At 37.0% G+C, this 14,848-nt stretch overlaps 1 protein-coding gene across 1 annotated transcript in view; it reads right to left on the bottom strand.

Moving 5' to 3' along the window:
* LOC140240952 (neural proliferation differentiation and control protein 1-like) overlaps nucleotides 1-14,848 on the bottom strand; it is a 118,016-nt gene that overhangs the window by 26,574 nt on the left and 76,594 nt on the right. The window contains exons 4-6 of the mRNA XM_072320724.1: nucleotides 13,305-13,490; nucleotides 8,436-8,564; nucleotides 5,509-5,575 (exon numbers count right to left, since the gene is read on the bottom strand). Of these exons, the coding sequence (XP_072176825.1) occupies nucleotides 5,509-5,575; nucleotides 8,436-8,564; nucleotides 13,305-13,490 (382 nt within the window). The remainder of the gene's footprint in view (nucleotides 1-5,508; nucleotides 5,576-8,435; nucleotides 8,565-13,304; nucleotides 13,491-14,848) is intronic.

The following is a 14,848-nucleotide window of genomic DNA, read 5'->3' on the forward strand; positions in this document are numbered from 1 at the left end:
TTCCTCCGGCTATTAATGACAGGAAGAAAAAAAGATATCCTCCAACGGATGATGGCAATCAAAGAGACGAGATGATGATAATCTAGGCCTCTCTGCCACGTCTCATTGGCTGCCAAGAATTGCTTTCCGCGTCATTTCTGTCGAGCCACATGAAAGACGAAGATGATTACTTCTGGAGTCCAACATTCAAGAGCTATTTTTAAGGAGGCCAGCTTGACTTTATCTCTCCGGACAATCTCTCTTCACCCTCAGAGAAATAAAACACAGATACACACTTTCTGTCTATGATTCAGGGACAGACTCCGCTGTGGTGATGGTATACAAAGTAATCACATAGCTCTTGAAAATAAAATAGTTCAAAGCAGCCAAAACAGCTTTCTCTCCAGTTATCATGCAAGAGCATGGTAATAACCACCTCTGCACGATGGACCAAACAACCCAAAAATGCTTTGCTCTATGAACAGAATTTGCCTGCATGAATAAGACCACGATAAGCGCTTTGCACAATCTCTATTTATACCACCACAAAGACACAAAAGTCTTTAAAAAAGACGTTCACTGTATACACACGACTTGAAAAGATGGCCAGATAAACAGATAAAGGAAGAATATAAGTCAGCAAATAAAACCTTTCTCTTTTTTGTTTGGTAGGCAATGAGGCACAGCAAACATGCACTCTTCTCTCCTATCCAGGGACCTAAGTCCCATTTGTTGAAAGGTTTCTCCTTTTACTGCCTTATAACTCACATGCAGTAAAAAGTTTTGCAGGAAGCCACGCACATCATAGTCATAGAAACAGACAGAAAAAAAGACAGAAAGAGAGACAGAGAGAGAGAGACAGACAGACAGACAGAGATCAAAAAGCAAAGGAAAGAAAGAGATAAATCATAATCACACACCATGTATATCTATCTCTCTCCCTTTATCTTTCTGCATACATGTGTATAATACATACACACACCTACATACATTGTACATGCATACATACGTATACAAAGAGAAAGACAGCAGACAGACAGACAGACAGACAGACATAGAAATAAAGAGAGGAAATAGTGACAGAGGGAGAGAATAAAAGAACAGAATGACTGAAAAAAAAATAGGCATAGCAAAGAAAATGCATTAGATTCCTAACCTCGTACCACAGAGGTTATGCAATCACAGTGCTTTCACTTTCGGAAAAAAAAAAAAAAAGGAATGTTCATTGTATCTGATAGAAGGCTACTAATATGACATTTGAAGGAATTTTTTGACACAGAAAAACAACAAAAAAAAAGGACATTCCATGCTAAAATTCTTCAAGGAATTAAGTATCACTCGAGCAAAAACCTTTTATTAAATTAAGTGGTGTTTACGGACCAGGTCAGTCATATCGCTGATATGGTGGAATGAATCAATTTTAGACTCTCTGCCTCCCAAAATCATCTCCCTCAAAAAGCCCAGGAGTAAGAAAACAGCAACACACTTGCTTCAAGAGGATACTGTAAAAGTTTGTAAATTTGTGTGCATTTCGTGCGACAAGAAAATAGTGTGAAAATAAGAGCAAGCAAAAATCTTTGCTTGCTATGTGCACCACTGATTAAATGTCTTGATTCTGTGGAATTAAAAACATGCAAAATTCATTCCTTAATTGATCCCTTAATTCTAATTAAAGAATTAAAAAAAAAGAATCACTTTTACAGTATTTCACAGATATACTTTGCTGTAGAAATCTTCAATGTATTAAAGTAAAGCTGAAAATTATGGTTTATCTATCATACAAGGAACAGTTTATGATGTTTGTTCTTTTAAATAAGAGGAGGGAAGAATGTTGTTACAACTACCACAAAGTTGACAGTGGTTGGGCAAATGAACAAAATATATAAACTTGCAAAAGGCCTAACATAATGATATGCACACACCCTTTGCGACCCAAATACAAAACATAAATAAATGATACAATGGTAGCTACAAGCATGTTTAGTTAACCAACCTTTAATCAGTTAGCAGTGCAATACTACCATCTTTAACATCATTCCACGATGTATGAATTTCTGCTCATTGCAAGACCCGCTCTCACAAAATATTCTGCAACAATACAACAGGCATTTCAGGTCTTTTACCTTGAAGAAACTTCAGAGCCCATATCGCATGAGAATCACTGATTCATAGAAACCGCAAAGTGTCCAAATTCCTTCATTTCAAATATCTGTTCCACATGGATTCTGGATCACAAAAAGTTAAGCTTGCTGTAAAACTCTTTCCGGTTGTTTCATACTGAAAGAAACATGAAGAGAAATCTGCTGACAGCCGGACCAATGCCAGTCAAAGTGACATGAGAGTTGATGGAGCGAAAACACTTGCTTTTTTCAATACACATGAACTATGCAGAGCTGGAATTAACCTCAACAGTTAAATAAAATTTAAGTACCTCTGCTCACATGATTAGACAGGTAACCAAATAGCATAACACCAGGGCATGCACACATGCCTGGTAAGCATCCATTCTGCCCACTTTTTGGTCTATAGGCCCTACAAGAAAACAACAACTATTGAAAGGTGCATAAGGTTTGCAAGTATACGTGTGTATAGTTACGTGTAGCCCCTACAAAGGGATCATATTCCATTCTTTGAGCAATTACAGTTTATGTGCCTTGGCATTGTTTTTGTCACTAAAATGGCATGCAAGCTAACAGAAGGACTAATGCACTAACAGCTTCCGGCAAGCATACACCCAAATGGCATGAAATTTCACATTTTTCTTGGTCTTGGATCATATGTATAATTTTCTGACAAGGAACCATTCTACTAGGAAGGACTGTATGACAATATGATACAGTGAGTCTGTGAGGTTTTACAATGTAAAAAGATAAGTACTACAGGTATGAATAATACTACTACCTTGACTAATAATATAAAGGCTGATGTACAGGAACTACATATGCACCTATAGATATAGTACAGTTATTTTGAAACAGCCCCTGCATCTACTTCTACCACTGCCACTCCTTCTACTAACACAAGTATCATAATGCTGTTGCTAACACCATGATTTCATGTATGGTCACTTGCACAGGCATGTGTCCTTGAGCTTTAGTGTGGGACTGTTACAGAGAAAATCGGGTACAAAGGCAAAAGACAGAGATGTTTACATGAAAAGATACAAGAGAGCTTTACACTGACACTGATCGGGGAAAGGGAGGAGAGGATTATGATTAATGAGGCAGTTTGCGTCATAGCCCACAAAACAGAATGTCAAACAAATTAAATTGGCCCACGGCATGAGACAATACGGGACACAAATTGATAATCACGTGTGCCCTGTAGTCACGCAGGCACAGCCCCCGAGAAACTAATCAGTATTCATTATGGAAACGGACTCCTCTTCGCTGAAATGCAGCGCTGCACATCTGCAAGGCCTTTGCCCGGCAGGACAGGGTAATGAATGAGATCGTTTGCGGAGGACAATGCTTCAATTTCGATCTGATATCAGACGATGAGAACAAGAAGAATGAAACCAGAACAACACCTTAATGAGGGACGGGAAAACAAACTCCTTTATCGCCTTCCCCACACTCCTTACCCCATCCTACCACCAATACCAATACCCCCTACCCTAACCCTCCCATACACCTGCTTCTATATGTGACTTGCTACAACAAAAGAATCCGAAAGTCGGGGAGGTCAATTTTCTGAGAATGTCATCACATTATTCCCTTAGTCTTCCACTTCAATTGCACATATAAGTCTAACACCACTTGTAAAAGTATTCGGTTGCGGATATATCAAATTTATGGGAGTATGTATATAGGTAGAGGAAATCAGCATTTTGAGAAAATCGCCTTCAAAGTTTTCCTAAGCTACAAAATCATTGTGAAATATATGCCAGAAACAGTACTAAATATGTTATATAACATTTTTACAAAGAGGCTTCAGAAATTGGTTAAGTCCACAAAACTTTACTTGTTTGTTTGTTTCCCTGTTTTGGGGATGGGGGGGGGGGGTTGGGGGTAGGTATTTCTCTCAAAAGGAAAAAGGTTCATGGCAAACTTAATTCAAAGATATATCTTCTGGCCACAATGCCAGTAATAATTGATAGAAAGCTTGAATCAAAATGTGGATATATATGTATAAAATGTGTTCTAACTCATTACATGTACAGTATGTATGTATGTTCCATACATTACACCAAACTTTTAACTGAGTGTTATTGAACAGAAATATTACTCTTCATCAATAAGGTCACAGATTTATGTTACTAGGTTACTGCAAGAGTTTGCCAAAAAGTCTGACCCCTCACCTACAATAGCACAAACTGACACCTTCTCACTTGAACACATGACACAAAATAACCGAGATCGATGCTACTAACAGGAAGAATATGACTTACTTTACACACAAACACACTCCACCCCCTCCCCCCCCCAAAAAAAAACAAACAAAAAAAAATGCATTTGCCATCCAAGCCCTCTACAAGAAAATATCAAGTGTGTATGCCACTGAGCCAATCATTTTTTGTAATTATCACTTTCAAGGATTTAAAATCACTGCCCCAAGGTTTGCCTCACACATTTCACGGAGAGTGATTATTATTCTGACACTATGTCTCACAGACAAAAAGGTGTGGCCTCATTCTGCCATCTTTTGTTCTGTACCAGAATCTACTCCAGCCCCATTCAATCTGACCAGAATCCACTGGTCATTCTCTTATTATTCTTTTCTCCCCAGTGATCATCAATTCTGTCAAATCTCCCTCCAAGGCCCTAATCATATCACTTTCTTGTCTGATGTGAAGCACAAGTGACCTTCAGTATGCCCCCAGAGTGAAAAACAGAGAGAGAGATAACAAAGCTTTAATTCACACATTGTATGAAAAACTTGGCATATAAATTATGATGGAATACAGTACATGACAGGTTAAGAGAACACATGACACATAGTCAGCCATGCAGACAGGTTTACACTGTTTAAGTACCAGAGAAAATACAACTGTAGATACAAAGATAGACAGAGATAGATAGATAGATAGGTAAATAGATAGATAGATAGATAGATAGACAGACAGATAGATAGATAGATAGATATATAGATATATAGGTAGGTAGCTATATAGATGAATAGATAGATTGATAGATAAATGGGTAAATAGATAAAACAGATAGACAGATATATTGATAGATAGATAGATAGATAGATAGATAGATAGATAGATAGATAGATAGATAGATAGATAAACTAACAGATAGATATATTGATAGATAGATAGATAAATAAATAAATAAATAGATAAGTAGAGAGATAGATGAATAGATAGATAGATAGATAGATAGATAGATAGATGGATAGATAGATAGATAGACAGATAGATAGATAGGTAGGTAGATGAATAGAGAGAGGGAGATGGAGAGGGAGAAAGAGTGAAATTGATACAAAGGAAAACTGCAAAGAAACAAAATTTTCTCCTGTAGGAACAAATAAAAAAAAAATGTCCTAAACATCATCACAGACCAAATTATAGAATGTACTTACTTATACCAGCAGAAGAAGGCCACTGCCACACAAATGATAGCCACTACGACACAGCCAACCACAATCACTGCAAAGAATAGCAAAAGAAAATCAAAAAGTAGAAAAACATAGTCATAACTTGTATTGTCATCATCATCATCATTGTCATCACTTTGGTAATTTATTTCTTTGTTTTCTCATTCATTCAAGTTTTTCTCCAGCAAAACCCAATTTTGCAATTATTCATGTGAAACAGGGCATCACAGTCAACATATGTTATTTCCAAGCCTTAGAAGCTTGATCACATCCATTTTGAAATTGGACTACTGCCCTCTATGGCTGAATGTATGTAAGGCACACTTCTTGATTTTTATGTAGGTCTACAGTGTACCTGCGCCATTATCTTCTTGCCATATTTTTTTTTTCTTGCTAAGTATAGGAAATGAAATGATATTATGCAAGAGCGGGATGCCTATCTGCTTAATAATAACAGCATGGATACATAAACAGTTTTATAGAGACATACTACTCAAACACAAGAGCAACTTTACAATTAAAGCAGGAGTATTTTCGGTTGCTTTGGTTGTATGCCATCTAGTTGTAGAGATCAGTTAGGTTATATTTTAACAAAGACTGTGGAGTTCTTATTGATTGAAACTCAAATTTCTATGCCTATCAAACAGATTCCATACATCCTAAAGATTTTATCACTCTAATGCTAACTTAATAAAGAGATTTAATGACTTTGACCAATTGTTGGATCATATTTCACAACAAAAAAGATAGATATTAACTGCAAATTCACACTTGCCCACTAAGTTTGTTTTGCTCTGTTTTTCAAAACATTCTTTATTCTATTTCTCCTTCACATACCAGTTCTCACCAATATCTTCAATGTCTATTTGAGTTCAGTTTACTTAGGAATTTTGTTTCTATGCTCATTCCAGCATCATAATGCTTGACATGTCTTTGGGTGGAATTTTCTTCCGAAGTGTAAACAGCCAGTACCAAAAAACAAAAAACAAAAAATAAATAGATAAATAAAAAACAAAACAAAATCATACCTCTTTATCATCATCATATTCTTATTGCAAGCAAATAAGAAAGTGCTGTGTAACATATTTGATGGAGCTAAACAGTCTGGACCAGAGATATGAGATAGACAGACCTCCAATGATAGCATACTTGAAGTGACAGCTATGGTACAAACTGAATGCTGCCCTCTTGTGACCAACGTTGGAAGAGGCAGCTATCTTGCCCATGACACAGCATGTATTCCATTGTACCATTTACCCTGAATTTCATCTGTTGCAAATTTGTCTGCTGATGTTGAAATATCACTTAGAGGTATACATACCCACTATAGTGGAATTCACAAGCTTTATCAAATCCATTTCTGAAATTTGAAATTTACACACTGACTTAAATCTCCAAAAGAATATGTAGATATCACAGGAGAAACAGTATTTTTTGTGCATGCAAAAAAAAAATGAATTTAGATAAGTAAAAATGCACAAATCATCAGAATGAGGAAATGTGGTAATACATAGGGAACTGAATGTCCCTAGCATGACACTTTTGACAATATAAAAAAATTTCTTTCCCATCAACTACAACTACAACTTTTGTTACTGTAAAGTACGCAAGAAGTTTGAAGTTAGAGTCAAAACTTAAAGGACAAGTCCACCTTCATAGACATGTGGATTGAGTGAATGCAACAATATTAGTAGAACACATCAGTGAAAGTTTGGGGAAAATCGGACAATCCGTTCAAAAGTTATGCATTTTTAAAATATCTGCGCATTCACTGCTGGATGAGAAGACTACTACAGTGCATGATGTCATATGCGTACAACGATATAAAGAAAATAAAAAGAGAATTTCACAAATCTTCACTTTTTGAAGAAAGTGCACATTTCTTCGACTTGTTACTGACATATGTTAAGGGTAATATTATTCCCCCTGCCTTCTGAAAGAGAGAAGTCAAGTGTTCTTTTGTTATGCGAGAAAAGTGAAAATATGTTGAATTTTCTTTATTTTTTCTTTATATCGTTGTACACATGTGACATCACAAGCTATAGTAGTCTTCTCATCCAGCCTTGAGTGAGCACAAACTTCAAAAATTCATAACTTTTGAACGGATTGTCCATTTTTCCTTAGACTCTCACTGATGAGTTCTACTAATATTGCTGCATTCACTCAACCCACATGTCTATGAAGGTGAACTTGTCCTTTAACTTAAAACTTAAAAAAAAAAATCCTACCCCACCCAGGTGACATTGCCTGGTGTTGATAACTGCAACGCTGGGAAATTTCCTTCACTACAGCATAAGAAACATGAGCCTCTCTAGCTAGAGAATAGCTGGGTGTGCATGTCACATTTAAAAGAATGGTTCTCTGGATAAAAGGCAATAATGATACATCTTACTCATATTGTCAGCATTTGTTTGTGATATGGTTTTCTGTCAAAGCTGATGATAATCTTGTTCGCAATTCTTTTTTATCAGATTTTTCAAATTCTATGACTTTAAGCCTACATCTAATATTCTATCTCTTGTTTCTAGTGTTGTAATTATGAGTAATAAATCTCTCTGTCATTGCTGATGATAATCTTGTCCCCGATCCTAATCTCTCTCTCTTATTTTTTTTCTCATTTTCTCTCTTATTATACCACCTTATGAGTGTGCATTGCAGCTTGCAATCATATTTTGCAATATATATTGTGTCATCTCAGTTGATTGCTTTCAACATATGTAAAATTAAATCTTCATCAAAATTAAACTGATTATCAAGAGGCCTCTGATTTGATAGTGCTAGACACAATCACTACGAAAAAAAAAACAACACCCAACTATCTATCTTCCCATCTATTACCCCCCCCCCCCCCACACACACACAAGCCTACCGACTGTTTTTTTTTCTTCATATTTGTTACCATTGATACTTACAAATAAACTGCCACTCTTCTAGTAAAATGACGCTTCCGTTGTTGTTCTCCGTCTGTTCCACTTCTACCTGAGCGTTGGAGTCTTGGATGTCACTGGCTAGAGCCTCCTTCTCCGCAAAGTTGGTCAAATCTACGAGGGAAGGATGAAAAAAAAAAATATGAAAGAAGCTTGCATGTCAAAAAGCAAAGAAAAAAATCATCAAGTTTGCAGACAGACCTCAAGTGACATTTTTTTTACATTATTGGTAACAGTGTGTTTCCTTCTATTACACTGTTGTGGGTGATGATTTGGCTCAGTCTGTAGCGCATCTACCTTTAGATCCAAAGTACCCGGGCTTGATTCAAGAGTCTCACTGAGCAATGTTGTGTGTTTCATATTGTCCCCTCTATCAAGAGGCAAAACACTCTGTCGGATAGGACATAAACTGGAGATTCCTTGTGTAAGAGAATCACATCTTAGGCGAGTAAAAGATCCTGTTCCATCCATTCATTGCAAAGATGGTGCATAACCTGGTGAAGTAGTCCCACATCACATCTAAACTGGACCACATGGAAGACCAGCTAGTGCAGCTGAATATGGGCTATCCAGCCATCTTTTCAGATGGAAAAATAAAAGAAACACTCAACACAAATGCAAATTGTCATGAGATAGTTTGCAAAAGCTGGTTATGATTTACAAGACGACATGTCATACCATTGTTGGAAGCGGAATGAACTCTTACTATGCACTCCATGCTCACACACCCAGGACTCACTATTATTAGCGCAGTAACTTCCATCAATTCATTCATATCAAATTTTTGTGCCCAAGCATGAGTGCAATCTGACTGATCACAAGTAAAACGATATGAAAGCAGTGCATGAGCTGAAAGTGTGGTATTTAGTCACATACTTCATAAGCTTGCAGGCTTTTGGTGTATACAGGATTTTTCTTTTCATTTGCAGCAAAATATGCTACAAATCTAATAAAAAAAAAAAAAAAATCAATGCTAGATAATCTTGAAGTGTATTTTTCTTGAAGTTTATGTGACACACAGGTACAAATGTAGTTCTCTTTAACAGCAAAACCGAAAGTTAACATCAATCTTTGCAATCCCACCATTAATATAGATATTCTATTAATGGTATTACACAATGTAGGTCATGAGTGGCAATGGAAGAGTTTACATGTAAGTCACTGCCAGACCACATACAGGGCTGTGAAGTATGTGTTGCACAGTAGTCACCTCCCTCGTGCTGTTAAAGGCATAATTTACCATTTGCAGATGAAAGCATTAGTGCTTTAAAATAGTTCTAAAATGTGAGTTAGGGATAGAAACAACCACTGTCGAAATTTGAATCCGTATAACCGATGTTAAGTGTTGTTAAATACACAAAATGTGAACAATAGTTATAATAAAAATGTTTCCAGACTAAACCGTGTACAGTTATGGTTTATTGAGAAAAACCATGATATCTCCTTATATTTTAGGTTTTATTGCAAATATTTCATATGGTAGGATGTTTTATGATACAACAGACCTACACATATGCATCAAATGTGATAGCTTGAACATTTTTGAAATCACTGCTCCCAAAGGTAAACTGGACCTTTAAAACTGGTGCAGCTTTACTTTGATGTGATCTAGTTTTCATCTCCTGAAAATATGCGCTGCTAAAGCTCATGGTATCAAGATGCTTTCCAAAGGTTTCAGTGTGTTGAGTGATGTCACATAATCCAAACATAAAACATTAGCAGAGACTTTACCCCTGGAAACATCCTGCCTTGGGCCCCCAGCAAATTGAGAACTTTGATTGCACTAACAATATAGTGCATGCATGGTGCATATCGAGAGAGTTTAGTGTGAAGTCCCTTGCGGCCCCGGGTCCACGGTCCGCCAAAGGGCCCTTGAAGCTCTAGGGTTATAAATGCTCTCTGGTACTACTATGCTAGCCTTATTTTTGAAGATATATGCCACATCTGAAGTTTGGCAGATGATTTTTTTTTTCTGTCTCTCTCTCTCTCTTTCGATACTGAAAGCCTTGCTTTGGTGTCTAATTTGCACATTAAGACATCTGCCCTATATGTCTGGTTTACATTCTCTTCCATATCTTTAATCAATCAGCAGTTTCTTGAAATTGATTTAGATATTTTTGTATTATTGCATTCACTTTTAATTGTAAGTATTTTGAAGCAATGCATATTTATTAATTTGAAATTGTTTAAAGAGTTTTCATGTGTGAATTATGTATATCTAATTATAATACATGTATGTGATGGTATGTACAATTTCCCTTCTGTTAATGTAGTTTCTCTGTTGTTAGAATTGGTGTTATTAATTTCTATTATAATTTAATATAGTGTTGCTGTTCTTTTTTGGTTTTTGGGGGTGTTTTTTTTTTTTGGGGGGGGGGGTGGAGGTTAATATGAATCATTTATTGTGTAAAGTGTTAGCTTGATGTATTTCCTTTTCTATGTCTCCCTGCTGTAAAGTTGAATAATTTTGTCATCAAATTTGATGTAAACCAAATACGGTTAGTCTCCAGATTTTATTTGGTGTTTTAACGATAACACCAAAATTGAACTGAATTGAGTTGCAGGAGAAAATACATCAAAAGCAGGAGAAACCAGCTGGAGTGGGAGATAAACAGTAAGTAGGAGAAAAAGCAGCAAGTTCTTTAATAAGAAATAAAGACAGAGGTCGCAACCTACGTCATTATTTTATACAAACATGTATGCAAAATTTCTTTAACTTTGTCATTTCATATTGGATTTCCAAACATGTACACAATCTGCTTGTCTGATTCTTTATGGACATCAAAACCAAATCAACAAAGGAATACCAATTCAGTTCAAATCTTTTCAGGTGAATCCACCTGCCTGCAAATGTGCACATATTGATTATGATAACTTTAATGAAACATGAAGGTTTTGTGCTCTGTGATCTTTTAAAAGTCTGAAAAGGATTACGAGAATTTGATATTTTGTGTTTCCCTCTTATAAATTTTGCTGTGCATCTATATTTCAAAAAATTTGATACTCTTTAAATGCTTTTGTTATTGACTAGAAATTACTTCTCCCGTGAGGTGCACGACTGGATTCACGTCTCACAAACACAGTGAGTCGAATGAAACGTTGGATGAGAAGCAACTCTTGGGATGCGGTTGCCATGGATACAAGCCAAATGTCAAGAGCATTCCCACAATTTGATACTAAGCACACACAGATTGCATTGTTGGCCTGAGGTAGCCAACACCGATCCACGCTGTCACTGCACTATCTCCACGATACCATGATTGGTGAGGACAGACCAACACAGAACACGTCCAATTGGTATACTTTAAAAAAAAAGCTCCCGAGCAGCATGTCTTGCGGGCTGGTGTTGTTTTTTTTTTTTTTTTCTCAATCTGTCTTACATTTTTAAAGCAGGCGGAGCTCCGTTCAAAAGTCATTAATCAATCTCAGCGTGGCAAAAAAAAAAAAATGCAAAAAATACCTTTTCAATCTATTGAAAAGAGAACCTTATTAAAGCTTTGCGATCGCCGTCACGTTTTCCCTAATTTTCCTTCAGTTCAGCAGCCTGTAAATTTCAAAATATAACGAGCAGCTCAAGTACCAGCCAAGGTGGACCATCTGTTCCCCTGAGCAGTAACCGTGGTGACACATCATCTTGGCCGACTGGATCTAGGTCAAATAGCGAGGTAGTCCAATTGCGGGGGGGGGGGGGGGGGGGGGGGGGGAGACACACATGATCTAAATTTCTGCTCATCACTCAAATGTCATACGCACACTGCACTCTGAAAGCTAAATCACAGACAATTGGCCTTAAAAAAAAAAGATAAGAACAATCAAATAGCTCCTATATGCGATGACTGTCGATTCTGATGTATTCATATTTGGCATTTTGCAATGAATCTATTTTGTTTTGGTATTTTTATTTCCTTGTAACACTTAAACTGCAGATTTCACAACAGATCAGGCAGTTATAGTGGTTTTAAAGATCAGTTGTTTAAACAATTATCATCAATGAAGCAAATCAGTTCTCCTAAACATTGCCACACTATCTGAAAGGTGTCAATCATTGAGTTACAACAATATATGCAATTTGTGATAAAATCTTGCAAAATCTAGTAAAATGTGGGTGTGCATTTGATGTCTGTGAAATGAGAAGAAAATGTCACAACTAACAAAAGGTAATGGAAAAATATATGCCAGTTGAATGAATAGAGCATTTTCTTCCTAGAAAACTCAGGAATCAGCCTAACAACTGATGTGTTTCACACTGTGTTACTGGCATACGTATAGCATCAAAGGGGACACCTGATTTGCTGCAATTCTGCTTAACTGGAGCATTTAGCACACCAATTAAGCTCCAAGGATCCATACAGCAGAGCAATTTAGGGGAGCTTGTTCTACTCCCACTTTGTATAATAGCCATTTAGTCTCAACCCACATGGACTAATCCTGTTTCGTCTAAAACCAGTTCGTCTAAAAACCATTCAGTCCAATTGCCACTTTGCCTCATTACCAGCTGGTCTACTCCCAGATGGGCTATGCCTACTTTGTCTAATACTCACAATTTATTAGACAAAATGGGAAAAAGTCCAAGGAGACAAGACTGCAATTAGACCATTTGGTCATTAGACGAAGCGATAAGTAGCCAAACTGGGCATTAGACCAAGTGAGTAGACCAAATGGGCTCACCAAGTGAGTTTAACTGTAGTGGTGTTAGATGAACTGGGAAGTAGACCACCTGATAGTAGACCAAGTGGCAATAAACCATTGAGAGTTGACCACTTTCACTGCTCTTGTATCTTGAATATCTATTCATAGATAGCAGGTGGCGGAAGGCTCAGGGAATGGAAGGAAGACAAGGAAAATGTTACTTACCGCCCTCTATGTTTGGTTGTTCATCAACTCCCTGGTCTGGACCACCACCACCAACCTCTCCTCCAGCGGGATCTGCATCAGCCAGGAGCTCACCGGTATCAGCGTCAGGAGCTGGCTGGACCGGGTCGAGGGAAGGTGGTTTCTCAACCTCTATTGGTGGGTTGGGGGCTTGAGGAAGCCTTAAACCTAACAGAAATTATATAAAAAGCAAACTAATCAACATACAGCATGATGACAAATTTCTCAAACAAACCAAAAAAAAAAAAAAAGATTGTACATGTATGTAAGTAATTCCACTCTTCAAAATAAGGGGTCTAGGACAATTACCCCCTGGGCAATTTATACCCCGGACCCTTCGATTCTCTAACCCTAACCCTAACGTACCCTTATCCTGAACCTAATCCTAAACCTAACCCAAGCTCTAACCCTAACCCTCTAACCCTAACCTTACCAGTAACCAGTACTTGGGGGGGGGGGGGGGGTAATTGCCCTGATATGCAAAATAAGATTATTTACAGCTGAAAACATGAAAATGACAAGAGTTGGGACACTGCAGTTACTTAACTTCAAATAATCTTGCTAGAAAAAAAAAAACTCTTGGGTTGAGCTACGTCCTTCAATGCATGAATTTCATTCAAAATAACTTTCACATTTTGTGTGCATATTCATTTTAGTTCAATGAAAGTTCATATACATCATACAAAGCAAATACGTTTGATGAAGAGAATCATGACTTACAATGTATCTTTCAGAAGTCGATTTCACTTACACTGAGTGTCTCAAAGCAAGTTACTTAGTGAGCAGCTATATATCTTTTGACAATGCATGTAATCACAATCTACATACTCACTATTACAAACACACACAAACAAACAAACAAGGTCGTTTGGAGACAACCCAAATCTAAGGAATCACAGGCAGACATAAACAAAACACAGCAAAGGGATGTGTAAGAATCCTCTGGCCCCAATCTTGGCCGCTTTGCCTCGAAAGCAGAGTGACTGATAAACATCAGAAGAGATCAATTTGGCAATGACAGACCAGCGAAGATATGAGATAATCACATCATCCTCTGCACTGAGTCATACACAGCTCTCCTCACTTTTCCAACCAACACGTACTGCTGCTTGATTCTCTTCTGCTTGGGCAAACTGATAACCTTTCCCATATTGTCTCGGAGCAGGAATAAATTCTCATTATGAGTTTGATTTACTTCTAGCAAGGATAAGCACTCAAACATATGATTCTACTGCGGCAGTCTCACTGACACATTGTCACAAGGTCCAAAATTTAATTACAGCTAAAAAATATATCCTCTACCGACTCATAATTATTTACCTTTCATCCTTCTACAGCTTGTTAACATTTGAAAAGCTTACATGCAAAAACTGATATATCCATTTTTACCAACTTGAAATACGTTAGATTGAAGCTGCTAAAAAGCAAAGAAAATCCTTAAAATTTGCATGATGACTGAATATCTTCAAAAATATATCTTGTTACATAACAAGAGCAGTATCATTGAAAAGATTTATTTTTTAAGA

This window comes from Diadema setosum, chromosome 17 (genome assembly GCF_964275005.1).
Source record: "Diadema setosum chromosome 17, eeDiaSeto1, whole genome shotgun sequence".
Lineage (NCBI taxonomy): Eukaryota > Metazoa > Echinodermata > Echinoidea > Diadematoida > Diadematidae > Diadema > Diadema setosum.